This window comes from Leuciscus leuciscus (genome assembly GCF_965113295.1).
Source record: "Leuciscus leuciscus genome assembly, chromosome: 2".
Classification (NCBI taxonomy): Eukaryota; Metazoa; Chordata; class Actinopteri; order Cypriniformes; family Leuciscidae; genus Leuciscus; species Leuciscus leuciscus.
In genome coordinates, this window is record NC_138726.1 from 22,893,856 (window position 1) to 22,909,979 (window position 16,124).

A 16,124-nucleotide genomic window follows, 5' to 3' on the forward strand; every position below is an offset into this window, starting at 1 on the left:
CCTTGTCAATTTAAACATTTAAGAGTCAGAAGACGCGAATGAGAACTTGCGCAAACTCAGACAGAGCACAAATATTGAGTCCTCTTTCAAGTCAACATGGCCATCTTGGTCAGTATCCTAGCAGACATGGGGCCCTATTTTAACGATCTGAAACGCAAGTATCAAGCACGAAACGCAAGTATCTTTGTGGGCGGGTCTTGGGCGCTGTTGCTATTATACTGGCGGGATAAATGACTCTTGCGCCCGACGCAAATCTAAAATGGGTTGGTCTGAAGTAGCTTCATTATTCATAGGTGTGGTTTGGGCGTAACGTGAAATAAACCAATCAGAGCGACATCTCACATTCCCTTTAAGAGCAGGCACGCTTGTTCTATGGTGGATTGCTATTATAACGGCGGATTTGCCAGGCGCGCGCAAGGAGCGGTTCACAGCCGAGGAGACCGACGTTCTCGTCAGGGCCGTAAAACACAGAGAAGTGACATTGGGATGGAGAAACCCACCCAAAATAACTTCGGTTAAACAGGTGTATGATAATTTGGGTAAATGTGTAAGCTAGATTTATGCTTTTATAATAAACTGTTTATCTATCTATCTATTGTAATAATGTATGATTTGCAAAAATGAGAACTGCTGCTTCTGTGTAGATGAGAGAATCAAAGTGCGCGTTGTGCACACGCTACATTGATTATGGCCAAGCATACGCCCTTAAAATAGCATATGAATAACATGCGCAACACGCCACTGAGGTTAGTCTGCAGGTTTAGAAAACAATTCCGCCACTGACCAGGAAAAACCTAGTCTAAAGTCAGTGGCGGAATTGTTTTCTAAACCTGCAAAATAGCACCAGGGAACGTTTGCGCCGGAACCGTCCCCGGGGAGCGCAAGTGTATTTCCTAGTTTACCGACGTGCGTCTGTGGAGGGAAAAGTCCGCTGTGCGCGGGTGCAAAATAGGAATGATTATCATTATCAGTGTACTGGATCCGTGCATTGTGTCTTAAAGTGACAGCAAGCTAATATTCCTGCTGTATGTGTTTTAAATTTTTATCAAACAACAAAAGACAAGGAAAACATCCAATGCTCTAGATTGAATAGCTTTTGCAACTTTAATTGTATGCAATGTTATTTTACAATGTCTGTACCTAAAAAGTAATGTTAGATCTTTACCTGAAAAACCTGAAAAGCATGTTTATGTTATTTGTATCTTTGCTCTGTTGTATTTGTTTGTGCTGCTGCTTGTAGTTATTGTCATGTTTATGTTCAGTTAGTGTCACCTTCATGGACTTTTATTTTGTTTGTCTTCAGTCACATGTTTCTTTTGTTCTATTTTCCCACCACTCATCAGTCACCATGGACACTAATCCTCCCCCACAGCTGCTCATCATTTAGTTTGTTATCTCTGTGTATTTAGTTCCTCTGTTTACAGTATTTAGTGTTGTTGTTTGTTGTTTGTTAGCAGTACACACTGTTACACCGTTTTGTCTTTAGTTTTATTAAACTACGTTGATAATTTGATCCTGTCTTCAGTCCCTCATCCTCATCTTTATCTTGTGACAGTAACAGTATATCATTTGTTCATATTTTCTTTATTTTTATTTGACAGTAGTCCTTTTTTTCCTGAACATAGCACATACCGAATCGTACAGAAACCGTGACCCTAAAACCGTAATGCAAACTGAACCATTAGCAATTTGAACTATTGCACCCTTAATACACACAAACTATATATATATAAGCATTGATTATTGTCATGGTTATGGACTCTTATTCTGATATTCTGTTTTGTTTTCTTGGCTTTCTGATTATGTACTTGTTTGATTCTATGATTATCCGCTGTGTCTCGTCTAGTTCTCAGTGTATATATACTCCCTGTTTGGTTATGTCCTTTGTCGGTTACCATCATAATTTAGTGTGTAAGATGATTGTGTATTCTCCTGGTTAATTAAACACTCCTTGAATGTTGCATCTGCATCAATTGTATTGAATTGCGATAACACCACACATTACATTGATTAATTCCTGTTGATTAATTTACCAAACTTTTGAATGTGATGTATTGAATATTAAATTTGCCTAAATTTTACATTTTGATTACCTGTTGTCTCATAATGGTCACTTACAGTAAACATAAATAATTTCAAACTGTTAAATATATCCTTAAGTAAATTTCAAAATGAATATCCATTTTTATACTGTACTTTATCATTTTGCGATTCCTAATTGCACTTTTAGCACTGGAAATAATTAAAATGTTTAGTGACCTAGAGCAAGGTTTCCCAAACTTTCCCAAAGACAAGTATAATCTATCTCAAGACCCACCAAAATATTTAAGATTAGAAAACAATTGACATTACTGTAAGCTTAATCTTAATCAGTAGTTTGATATGACGAGTATTTCATAATAATAATATATATTTTAATAGTAAAAAAAAAAAAAAAATCAATAGCCTACTAATATTTACATTTTAATTTCTTCACTTACAGACATTAAAGGCTATATTAAAAATGTCCATTGAACTTGAAACACGCTCACTCCGGTCCGGATATGAACTGTAATCCGCGCTGTGGGTGTTGTTAATCGCGGTGTTCAGCGCAGAAAACACTCTCATGCTCGAAGACAAAGTATTGCTGTGGAAATGGCAAAAACCTCCACCATATGTGTATATGTGTGTGTGTAGTGATATCACAGTGACAGCTTGTTTATTCATTTTGTCTCTCTTAGGGAGCTCCTGGGTCACGACTTCACTGAAACTCACTATGAGAATGGCCTCCCCGTCACCAAAACCAGCAAGCACACTGTAAGCAGGACTGAGACCTCTGTATGTGTTTATGTGTGTGTGCCTCTTTATCTCTGCATCTCTGTTCCTCTCTCTCTGTCTCTGCTTCTCTCAGTTCCCAGACTTCAGTTTCAGTGTGTATTATTTGTGACACAAAGCTTCATTTATTTTGTAAAAACAGTGCAGTATTTCCCCTAAATGTTGTATTTGCTCTATCAATTAAACAGATTCATTTATTGGGATTAACTATATAAAAAAAGCACAAAAAATTTCAATGATATGGACATACAACTAAAATTGTATTTACTTCTAAAGACACTTTTTGTAATTCATTCGATCCTTTCTCTATTCATTGTTTTAATCTGCCGCAATAATTTAATTTCTTAGAATTATCTCAAATATTTCCATCTGATTATTTGCATTAACTTGGATTATTCGGTGAGCACATGATGTGATGAGCCATATCATTTAATGAGCAGTCAAATAAAGAAAAAGATCGACAGCTCTAATTTGTAAATAATTTGTTTAGAAGTGTATCTCACAAAAACAAATCTCAGTCATATTTTATCCCGAAATAAAAAAAGATGACATTTTACATGAAGCTTTTTTTTTTTTTTTTTTGCATTGGGACATCATTGTCATGACAATTAAACACATTGTCCTTCAATATTTTCATTACCATAATGCATTTTACTTTTGATGTGATGTAAAAACAATTGTATTGTTGTTGTGTTCAGTGTTGGGGGTAATGCATTACAAGTAACGCAAGTAACTAAAGCAACGCATGACAAATGAACAAAATATCTGAGTTACTTTTTCAAACATGTAACTCAATTTGCTTTGTTTTCCCATTTATTGACTGACACCTCTTCTGTCCCCATGTTTTGAACATGCATTTACTCATCTCACTTGCACAAAAACAGATTCAGTATTCCTCAAAATGAATAAAATCAGTGAAATGCAAACTCAGAATACTACACAAACCTGCAATAATTAAATATGTTAAATTACACGAATATACTTAATGTATTTAATCTCACTTTATAAACCAATGTCTTTGCTGCTGACCCTCAATATTTCAGTTCAACCATACCAATAAGCAAAAATTACTTTAGATAAACATCACATTTGTGTTGAATTTTTTGGTTTTATTGCACCCTTCGAAGGCCATTGCGTCAAATGCGCTCTTCGTTTCTCTGGGCAATGAAGAATACAACTGATGGACCTATCGCGTCCTACCCTACCCCAGAATTCATTGCGCGCCAATGATAAAAAAGGATTTTTATTCTAAGAAAATGGTGGGTGGTAGTTCTGTGGCGGTTGAGGAATTCACATATAAATGTAATTATTGTGTTTTAATTTACACAAATAGCTAGTGAAACGAGTGTTAAAAGCCAGAGGTCTTTTAACACTTGAAAAAACGTGAACTTAAACTAAAAATGTTACCACTGCGCAGCTTCATTTGTTAGGTGGTCTGAGGCTAAACTTCTTGTAATATTTTGTTTTGTTTTAGGGAGCAAAGAGCAGACCACTCAATTTATTCAAATGAGGGCTGACATTGACCACCGGGGCCAAAAAATCTGGCGTTGAAGCATGTCAAAATCCAATAAAAACTCATAAAAGCAAATAAAAAGAATCTACTTTTCTGCCTCCATTTCTTTTTTGAAAATCCCCTCACAAATGTCCGCTGTCTGCTGTTACAAAGCTGCTAGGCCATTTAACGACGGTTCAGTGTTGCTAAGTCTGGAATTGAACTGTGATTCCAGTACTTTTGATTAGGAATTGGGTGGGTTTTGTTGTGCAGACATGGCAACCCTGGTCCTCGGTTCGCCCTTCGTGCAGCCTCCGAATTGGGACATCCTATTGAGGCTGTGTGCTTAGTCCAGTCCTTCGGTGGCTTGTAGGCTAGAGTCCTCCTCAGCATTAAACGCTAGAATGAGACGGTATAGGAAGTGCGCATGGCTACTTCATAAATTTTCCGCCCCGCTGTCACCGCACAAAAATACTATTTAAAATTTGTATTACAAATCTTTATATTAACTGGCTTTCTATTAATACAGTACAGTGAATGACAACCATGGGGTCTCCCAGTGGCTTACATTATTGACAGTTTAATGTTAAGTGATAAATTTACAGCAAAACAAAAGATAACATCTATACTTTCATACATTATTTCTGCCTTACATTTCATAATAAACTCAGACGAGCTCAGTTTTCCGACTCATTTTCTGTCAGTTTATTCTTGTGAATTTGAATATGTGCAAAGGATTGTGGGTGATTTAAGGCTGCGAATGATACATCCGATGCGTGCTTCAAAACATGCCGAATGAAGGATGCGAAACGAAGGCTGCCTTCCAATGATCCTTCAAATTGAGATGGCCTTCAGTGACGTTTCGTGGCAGCCGAGATTTGCAACCTTCGTAGGATGCAGCCTTCCATTTGAGAAACACCCAAACACCCCTATAGAGTGTTAAACATCCTATTCTTCTGCAATCCAGAATGTCAGCCCAGCTGAAAGGTTTGCTTGAGCTGCGCCCTCTACTGTACAAGTGTGAATTTGCATTTCCTTCAGCCTGAGGATTAGTCATTTCACTTTTCGTTATTAAAAAACAAACACGCAAGCTCTGTCCAGATAAGAAAAAGTAACGCAAAAATAGGCAAGGCAAGGCAAGGCAAATTTATGGAACATTACTTTCCATAAAAAGTAACTAGGTAATGCTGGTTGTGCTCACTGATTTTATTATATTTTACTGCATACAATTCTGTAATATAGTCATTTTATTTCAGATCGACCATCATTGGTGTGCCATAGTAAATCTTATTAGCAAAACTCTAATGTGATACTACATGATCAGACCTGTGAAATCATACCTGAACAGAACACTCAAATCACAAATAAAACAGCCTTATACAATGTAGCCAGTAAATAGTCTAAAGTTGCCAGTAGGGATATTTTTTGTTATGAATAATTCTTTCCTTATTTTTGATTCCTGCAAAACATTCAGTTAACGGGCAAAAAAGACTCTGGAGATTCCATCACGGTATATTTTAGCTGCAGAAGGCAGATTTCATACGGATAATTTATTGCTAACTCTTGCAGAAAGTTGTGAAAACTTGTCACTTATGTTCTTCCGTTGAATGTGGTTGAGGTGTGAAGTGCCGGGTTCAATCAAGGCCGAGAGCGACTTGATATCAAAAAAGTGTGACTCGAAATATAGGACAAAATTGCTCGATTTTTCACGCTGTCTGTTCGTTGCAAAACAGTCTTGTTTTGCTGCACGCATCTCTAAAATCCGACTTATTGATCAGCCAGAAAAGGATACAAAACCACAAGCGGATTTCTTCAGCCGTAAACTGCCTTTCCAGACTGTTATGAAGGATCCTTGCTGTCCCTGCACAAGCTCTGAGATTTGTAATTGGGTTTTCATCACTTGACAAGGGTTGATGGGAGTGAAGTCACACCCCTGATTATTTTTGAGCCCTTTTAACAGCTTCCAGATGCCCCCTCGAGTGAGCAGCACAGGATGGGCGTACAGCTCACCACTGGGCGCTAACACACAAAGAGCTTTTCAAGGGAATGAGCAGGTCGCTTTAGGTAGCGCAGAGATCACAGCACCCTACTCTGTTGTGATAGATGTGGTAATTCAATCTATAGAAAATCACAGAGGATTTATTTTTCTTTTTGTCTTTCTTTTGAAAGCAAAATATGACACAGGGGACTGATGCCTAAGCCTGCTGGTTAACTGTGCATTGCAATCAGGTTGAAATGTTTCCCCTTTAGTAAGCACACACACACACACACACACACACACACACACACACACTCACATACTCACAAACAGAGGTTTAATTAGCGTTGTATTTATAACTTCATAAAAAAAGTAATTAAGCAAACCTTAGTCCTATCAAATCAAAGAAAATCAAATATTCATGAGTCCTGCAGCGGAAGATTAAACTGTCAGTGCGCAGGCTTCACATTATAGCAAATCAGTTTTATGTCTTAGTTCCAGTTATTGGAAATGAAAATATTCCCTATGATGGCATGACATTATGATATGGAATGGATCTGTGAATAAATGGTGCGCAAGCTGCAATTTTGATCTACTGACAACAGAGACAAAGAGGAAACTGACAGGAAGAGGAAGTTCTGCTGTCGATTTCACAACACGCGCACACACAATAAAATACACATATATAGTTGTGTGTGTGTGTGTGTGTGTGTGTGTATGTATGTATGTACATCAAATTATATACATACATATATCATTTATATATATCAAATTCTCCTACACTGAAATATTTGCATGTTTCCTATGAAATCAATAAAAAAAACACTGCACTGTGGTATAATAGTGGTCAATCTATGATGTCAATAATCATTTTAGATAAAACTAATTTAATAAAATGTATAAAAGGAAACAAAAAAAGCATTAAAAGGACAAATAAATGGTAAAAACGGCATAATTAATTGTATAAAAATATTCTGTAAAATTACAATAAAATATTGCAGTGAATATCACATTCAGGACAGGTGAGATTTGATGAGGAACAAACTTTGCGCTGTTAAAAAAGTATGTTCTATATAGTATGAATGTGTGTAGCGTGACTAAAATTCTGATGTGCTGCATCTGCCATATTGTCGTATGACTTACTGCAGTCAGTTGCATCACTTCACTGCCTTTCACAAATCCTGCAGTGCACTTCGGATCTTCGGTAGAGGTACTAGGTCTTCTTTTTGCCTACTGCTCTTTTCAGACATACTACTTTCTGACATACTATATAGTAAGGAAGAAGGTATATTCGGAGACCGTTGATTTGTGTGCCTGCTTAACCATCCCTCTTTTGCTTCCTGTCTTCAAATAAATGAACTAATTTCACGGTCTGACCATTCATATAAGCCTTTTGAATAGCTGAAAGAATATCACTTATACATAGTTTGGATCAGTTTCAGCACAGTTAAATGAAGCGATTCTTTTCCAAATGTTAGCAGCGAACTCCTGAGGGAAGTTTTCCAGGGCTGCAATCAAAAAGAGGCAGACTAATTAAGTCCAATAAACCTGAAAGCCAAAAATGTAACAATTGTAATTGTGATTTACAGATGTAGTCTCTTTTTACTACTAATTAGATAGATGTTCCATTAACTCGGTTTTGCCCATTTTATGAACAACATTAACTCCGCAGCCTGTCTGTTGAGCGAACTGCTGCCTTTTATATCGTTTTTCCCCGTCCTCCCTCCAGTAATCTCTTTCTCTCCTTTCATTTCCAGGATCATTGCTTCTATCACGGGAGGGTCAGGGGTCATGCCGACTCTTGGGTCGCTCTGAGCACATGTTTGGGAATGAGGTATGTCATGTCTGGCATAATTGGATTCTCTTGGTTCACCACAAACACAATACATTCAATTCATTCGGTCACATGTCTCCGGAAGGCTAAATGCCACACGGCTTAGTGTGATCTTGAGCATTCTGCGAGCATTGTATTGTATGACTGTTTTGTTGTTGTTGTTTTTCAGTTAGTAGTGTGAATGAGACTTTGTGAGCAAGCGTTTTGCATGGGAGTGTGAAAGTTCAAAATGCTCTGAAGAGAGCGAGCAAATCTTGTTGTTACCCTTCATTTGTGCTTGCAAAAAGTCGGTAATTTTTAATTTAGCATATGCAGCACAATTTTGTGCGCTTCATTTGTGAAGAGAGGCAATGTTTTGGCCAGGTTATTGAATAAAAGCACTGATGACTAATGGTGTGGGCCTACCAGAATGTTAATAGTTTGTTGTGCTCAGTCCTCATTCAGCACTGAAAGCTTCCTCTCTATGTATAAACAATATTCACAAACAGCCTTGAAACTACATCTGCCTCTGTTTGTTCCAGTTCATTTTAAACCTAATGCCTAGATATATAAACCAAACCTATCTGTCTTTGAAAGATACAAAAGCAAAGCACTAACCAGGTGCTAAGGTTTTTTTGTGGTAATAAATAAAGGGTTATTTAGATTTTACCATACACATATGTATTGTACTGGTGGGCTTTGACAAAGAGAGCATGAAGGTCATGTGTAACATGTAGATTTTACAAACAATTTAAATACTTTTTTGATATTTTTGGTTACATACTTGTGGCTAGATGGGAAATTAAGCTGCAGTTTACTGTGTGAGATCAGAGAGCAGCAGCCAAGATAGTTGTGGGATGAATCAACATTCCCTTAAGTGTGTTTGCTTGACTCTATGAGAGCAGTCGCTCCTTTGACACACAAAGTTTGTTGTATACGTTTAGTCGACGAGCCAGTTTAATGAAGAAGAAAAAACAGTGTTATTAAGGGCAAAGCCCTGGAGAGTCTATCTCTAGATATTGCCAAAGGTCTTGAATTTCTTATGAAGTCAGATCAAGTCATTGAACAGCTGTTGCAAGATTTTGCAAGAGCAAACGTAATTAGCACTGCATGTTTTGTCAAGGCGACTCTTGGGTTTCTTTACCTTTAGCTCATTGGAGGTTTTGTGCTGATGTCCGCCATAGTCTGCAGTTAATAGAGACAACAGTCCATTTGAAAATTTGACAGCGATGTAGCTGATTGTTTTATTTTTTGTATTAAATATTTATTTTATTATTTATTGTTTCATGAATATCATTACGTTTATGCCAAGGCAAATCAAATCACTGCCAAATTTGCCTACAGTTTTGGTGTCAGGAACCGTTATAATGCCACACCCAGAGTCATTTCTGCTTGCCTGTTGTCAGCTTGGGGAAAATGACAATCCTCATTTTGAAGATAATAGTTGGATGCCCTGGGGCGTAAACAAATGGTTTTGCTACTAAATGGATTTTGGACCAGTTGTGAACAATTTGAAGGCAAAACACATTTCCAATAACCATAAATCTGTTTTGTAAACAAGAATGAAACAAATGAATAATAAAGCAAATTAAAACAAATTCAGCACTGGAACTACTAGGGAACAGTAGATTATCTTTTATCTCTTTACAGTGAGTAAAACTTTTGAAACATCCTGTTTACATTAGCATATATTAGTTGCTGGTGATGAAAGCTGTTGGTAAATACATCATCGTTCAAAATTTTGGAGGTGATGTAATTTTTTATGTTTTTGAAAGAAGTCTCTTTTGCTCACCAAGGCAGCATTTATTTGACCATAGTAATGCAATTAATGGAATAGTTCACTTAAAAATGGAAATTCTGTAATTTACTCACCCTCAAGTTGTTTCAAACCTGTATGAATTTCTTTAATCTGCCGAACACAAAGGAAGATATTTTGAAGAATGTCGGTAGACAGTTAGGAAAAACAATACTATGGAAGTCAATGGGGTCCATCAACTGTTTGGTTACCAACATTCTTCAAAATATCTTCCTTTGTGTTCAGCAGAATAAAGAAATTCATACAGGTTTGGAACAACTTGAGGGTGAGTAAATGATGACAGAATTTTCATTTTTAAGTGAACTATACCTTTAATGCAATCATATTAATGCAATATTAAAGGTGCAATGCGCAAGTCTCTGAGTTTTTGCAGAACTATGCCCCCTCTGGCGACAAGCGAAACTGCAACCAGACATAGTCAGGTGAGCGTGAACGCGAACGCGCATGACGTCACGCCCAGTCTCAAATTCCGTCCCGAATCCCTCTTATTTATTTTACTGTACAGGATTATAGAGGCAATCTCAGTGATCAGAGAAGGGCTCATTCAGCCCATCAGGCAATTGTTTAAGCATGTATGGGTTAGAAAAACGGGTATTTTTAACATGAAATGTTGCGTATTGCACCTTTAAAGCAAATAATAATCATTTCTATTTTAATATATTATTTATTCCTGCAGTGGCAAAGTAGAATTTTCAGATTTTGTCATTTTCTGTTGATTTAGAGCGCAGATAAAAAATTTTTTATTATTATTATCAAAGTTGAAAAATGTTGTGCTAAAATGAAATATTTTCTAACATTATATATGTCTTTACTGTTGCGTTTGATCACTTTAATGCATCCTTGCTGAATAAAAGTATTCATTTCACTGACAGCTTCTTCACCAGATCCATCATTATGTGACAGTGATACTAATATTTGATTGCATACACACAGTACTTGCTCTACAGTAAATCACTGAGCCAGTTCTATTTTCTGATTATACTTATGTATTCTATCATCACTTCATAATTGTGTATTAGACATTGCCTCCTTGAAGAATAATAGTTATTTGCACTCACTGAGTCATCAGAGATTCAATTATTGTAGCACAGAAAAAAATATACTTACACTATTACATACCTTGGGTGACTAGCAAATTTTTTTTACAAAGCAGGCATTCTTTTTTTTTATATTTTTTTTTTTTTATATGGTTTATAATTAATAGATTGAGGAATACTAAAAAGGGTGGTGTCTAACTTTAAAAGATGTATGAGAGGCAGGGTAGTGATTGATGTCTGGGGTCGATAAAGACCTGAGGTATGTATTTAAGGGTTTAAAAAAAAATCTTATTGACCCCAAACCTTGTTCCAAATTCAGCCCCAAGTCCTGCTGAGACTGTTGAATAGGGGTCCACTGTGGAGCCCACATCAGTGCAGACTTGAGAAAACATATTGGCATATTGAGGACACATACAGTAGTATGCCCTCAAGAACACTGAAACTTGAAATGACAAATGGGACACCCTCAAAGCTTTATTTTAAAGATATTTTTCAAACGTACCGATCATTTCTTTAGAGGTAAAACTTTTTACTGAAATTAAATTTCGAGTGGTGCTGTAGATGTGCTCTGGGAGACCTCAATTCCAGTGGCCCCCTGATCCCTATGATTAGTTACTGAGGCCAGAAGAAGGATCAAGAGGAATTCAAATTCCTCTCTGTGTTTCTATGTGTGCTTGTGAGAAAAAGAGAGAGATCAAATGGAAATTTTTACTGCCATTCTTAAATGTTATTGATAAGGGCAAAACCTTGAAAAAACGTACAGGGATAAAATGATGTCATCATTTACTCTCCTTAATCTTAGGCCCTGTCCACACGGAGACGCGTTTCGCTGTATACGTATACATTTTTTATCGTATTGGTGTTTCGTCCACACGGATCCGGCGTTTTCGGAGACTGAAACCGCTATTTTTTGAAACCGGGTCCCAAGGTGGATAAATCTGAAAACGCCGCCCTTGCGTTTTCGTGTGTACGGCCAATCCGTATATTTTGCGAAACGATGATGTCATCACACCAAGTGTCAACTAGTCAGACACCGTTAAGTCACAGCAACTACATTTATGGTTTTTCATATTGTTCAACAAAGTTCTTGATTAAAAAAGAAAAAAGAAAAAAAGAAGCTACTGTGCCTAATATTATTGTTGTATACAGCGCGCAAGGTTTATGCGCGAGCTCCAAGTCTTCTTCTCCGTTTTTAGTGTATGTCTGAGGCAGAATTACAGCGCCACATACTGGTCTGGCATGTATACTACATCGTTTTGAGTCGGTTTCAGTGGTTTCGTGTGTACGCAGATATTTCTGGGAACGGGAAAAAAAAATATCGGATAGGGAAAGCTCTGGCTTCGTGTGGATGTGGCCTTAATCCAAACCTGTATGACATTTCTGTGGAACATAAAAGAAGATATTTAAAAAAATGTCTCAGCATTTTTTGGTCCATATAATGAAAGTCATTGGTTTCCAGTGTTTTTTGGTGTCCAAAATATCTTATTTTATGTTCCACAAAAGAAAAAAGTCGTACAGGGTTTATCACCTGTAAATGATGACAGGATTTTCATTTTAGGGTGAAGTATCCATTTGAAAGCTGTTGTGATACAGAGATCCCTTCCCTTCATCTCTAATTGTTTTTGACACAACCTCAACAATGGAACTGACATTGCTCTGGTTTCCTTTTTTTAGAGGTCTGATTGTCTTGAACTCAAATGATACATACTACCTGGAGCCAATCAGAGGCCATGAGGTTCTCCACCACACCTTCCATCGCACTGAAGACCTGCCTATCAAAAGCGGCACATGTGGACACAGCCATCAAACTGGACACCTGAGCCTGTTCAGTGGTCATCTTAAACCTTTGCATCAAAGGGTCAGTCAGAAATGAAATCATTTGTCTTCATATTATATCTGTAAATGTTGATCTTTACAGAATATATTTCATTAAAACAGATGGCATGCAAAAAAAAGTATATTAATCAATCCTTTGCCCAGGTGACAAAAGTCACATTTTGTAAAGCAGCTCTCACTAGTTATTAAGCATTATGGTAATTATGGAAATAATAACAGAGTTATTACCGTCATTATTCAACATGTAAAGTCTCTATTTCTGATCTCATGAGTGGATTGTGAGTGTCAGAGACAATTTCTCTTTCACAAAAGGAAGGATGTTCTGTTCCCTCCATTCTATAATGACTAGATGGCTATTAAATGAAGGCCACTCACAGGAGAGAACATTGTTGTCTGACACAAAGCTGTTGTGTTGCATTGTGAGTCTGCAATTCAACCAATTTTCGTACATTTTCTTTCCCCCATAATGCGCTGCGGAAATAAAAATGTGTTTTGGCTTATTACAGTACAGAAATAAGCCCAGGTTAAGTGTTCAGACTGATGAAGTGCATAATGTAGGCTTATTATAAAACTCTTGAGGATCATTAGCAGGAGTTGGGAGCCCTCCTACTGCTTTTATTCTGCCTGCACTTGCTTTCTCATTAAGCAGTGAAGTCATCTAACTGGCCAGCTGTTTACAAATGAGAATTAGAGGGTCCATAAATTAATAAACAGTGTGGAATAATGTGCTCGCTCCTCAATAATGATGTATTCCTGGTGCTATTGTATTACAAAGTTCCTGAACTTTGAGGTTCATGTATACTATAGTAGTATGTACTACAGTGTGTCCCTGTTTGGCTTTTAGCCTTTAAATGTCACAGATCCTTCGTGTACAGTCATATTGACATTGTTTAGCCTTGGAATCTGATTTCTAGAACAAATGGCAGTGGATCACTCTGTTTCTCCTTGGTTTTTTGTAGTTTGCAATGTGTCCTCAAAACTAAAAGCAATGTAATATCGGAGCGACTGTGCATTTCTGAGTCCATGACATTCTTTACATATTAAAAACATTCAAATGTACATCTACATACTGCATTTGTACATAAGCAGGACCCTGCCAAAATATGTGTAGACAGTCACTATGTATTTTTGTATTATTATTGTTATTAAATAGTTATTTTCTGTAAGATTTTTTTTTTTTCCTGAAATATAATAAGGGGGAGCTAAACATTACTAAAGGAATCATTGGAATTTAAACTGGAATTAAATTCCTTGCGATTCCCATTAATAGTCATACAAATGAGTTCCTGACAAGACTCTTTTTGGCATGCAGTGCTTTGATTTTTATTGCTTATGAACATTTATTAACTTGCACTTTTATTTTCCTTTGGTTTGGTTGACAATGAAGATGATTTAAATGCACATCCTCATCCTGTTCTTCCCCTTATTTTATTGTTTCATTCTCATTTTATTTACTGCTTGGTTGCTGTAAAGTGCTAGCTGTCACTTTGAGACGACTGAACACTTTTCTGATTACTATGCCAAAGCAGTCTTTTAGACCCATCAATTAAAATGCAAATAAAAATGAAACGTGAAGAACAGCAGTGACGGCAAGCAGTTAAAAATGAGCAATATTGCTACAATATTATTGCATACAGTCTTTGAGCTTTTGTAGTCAGTTTGTAAAAATAAAAAATATGTGGCCATGGATGACAATTAGCATTTAAATTAATCCTTATTTTATAGTAAATTCAATATGTGTGATTTAATACAATTGTCACTTCCTCACTTGTCAAATTGTTGCAGACATTTATTGTATGCATGAAGAAACAAGCCGCAAGAGACTAGAGAAACAAATCCATAAATCCTGCCCTCCAGCAATTAACGTTTCTTTCTGCTTGTCGTTTGTTTGTTTCTGTATTTATCCCCACCCCTAGGTTAGACGAAATGCCTGGGGTACTACAAAGTACATGGAACTGTATATAGTAGCTGACAACACACTGGTAAGCTGATGATGCCTGTGTCACGCTCACTACTGCTAATTAGAAACTTCCACCCAGAAAAGTTCACCACAGGAATTAAGGCTTTAGAGCTTCAAATACCGGCCGAGTTATATAAACTTTGCTTTAGAACTGGCGCTTTAAGCCTAGTGTTACTTTCTCATTCAAATGTGGTCACTGAGCAATTGTTGCTTAAATATAGAGCTTCGGAAGAGCCTTTTTCGCTCTCTCGCACTCACTCTCTTTTCTGTCAATACCCTTTGATGATATCTTACGTCTATAAGAAGTTTTTCAAGAAGTTATCAGTGAATTAAATTTTTAGTTCTTATTTTCATGAGGGTCATGCAGACAATCTTTTCAGTGTTACATTCTGTTGAGTTTTCTGATTGAGTTCTTTCATACATTTACATTGAATCTGTATAATATTCACCAAAAGCCAAAAGAGGCAGGAGGTTATGTAAGATTTCATTACAGCTGGATTTAGTTAATCAAATTTCTCTGTAGCAGGTTTTTGCTTTTTCTCATGCATTTGTATGTTTGTCTCGATCAATTTTCATCCTGCCGTGTCTCTACAGTACAGAAAGCAAAACAAGGACCTTGACAAAACTAAACTGAGGATAATGGAAATTGCTAATTATGTAGATAAGGTATGTCAAGCCTGGTGCATTTCTTTGGTTCAAAGGTTTTGTTGACTGTTTAGAGTGCATATTTGTTTTCTGAATGCAAAATGAATAGATGTCTGTACCTTGTCCCTAATTTTTTGTTTTTGTCTGATCAGTTCTACAGAGTCTTGAACATTCGTGTGCCTCTGATTGGTCTAGAGGTTTGGACAGAACATGACCAGTGCATTATCAATGAGGAACCAAATTCAACTCTTTGGTCCTTTCTTCAGTGGAGACAGAAACTCAAATCCCGCAAGAAACATGACAATGCCCAACTACTCACGTAAGTCACAATACACACCAACCCTGTGCACATATTTAAAACAAGACTGTCCTGTAACTTATTCTTAATGAAGTATGTTTAAAATATATATATTAAAGTTTGCTTGATATTATCGTACGTTATACATTTTTTTGTAAATTTGGAGTGCTGTCAGTACAGAGAACAACGACAAAAATCGGTGTTGCCTACACCGTGTTATCCTCTTTTTAAAATTTGCACCCTGTTGACTTAAATGGGGCAAGTTTTAAACCTGCTTTTAGCCTCTTAACATCCTTGATGTGTCATCACAAGTGCACAGCCAATGTGAGTGATTCCTTCAGAGTGAACACGGTGAATCTGACTGCAGTAGATGTGAAAGATATGAATAAAAATGAAGTTAATTCGGCCAGCGCTCATACCTGTATTTATTTCCTG

General features: G+C 36.8%; 1 protein-coding gene across 1 annotated transcript in view; it reads left to right on the forward strand.

The window, feature by feature from the left end:
- Positions 1-16,124, forward strand: part of adam19a (ADAM metallopeptidase domain 19a) — a 105,692-nt gene that overhangs the window by 55,127 nt on the left and 34,441 nt on the right. The window contains exons 4-9 of the mRNA XM_082151747.1: positions 2,721-2,796; positions 8,042-8,118; positions 12,625-12,808; positions 14,703-14,768; positions 15,341-15,412; positions 15,544-15,710. Of these exons, the coding sequence (XP_082007873.1) occupies positions 2,721-2,796; positions 8,042-8,118; positions 12,625-12,808; positions 14,703-14,768; positions 15,341-15,412; positions 15,544-15,710 (642 nt within the window). The remainder of the gene's footprint in view (positions 1-2,720; positions 2,797-8,041; positions 8,119-12,624; positions 12,809-14,702; positions 14,769-15,340; positions 15,413-15,543; positions 15,711-16,124) is intronic.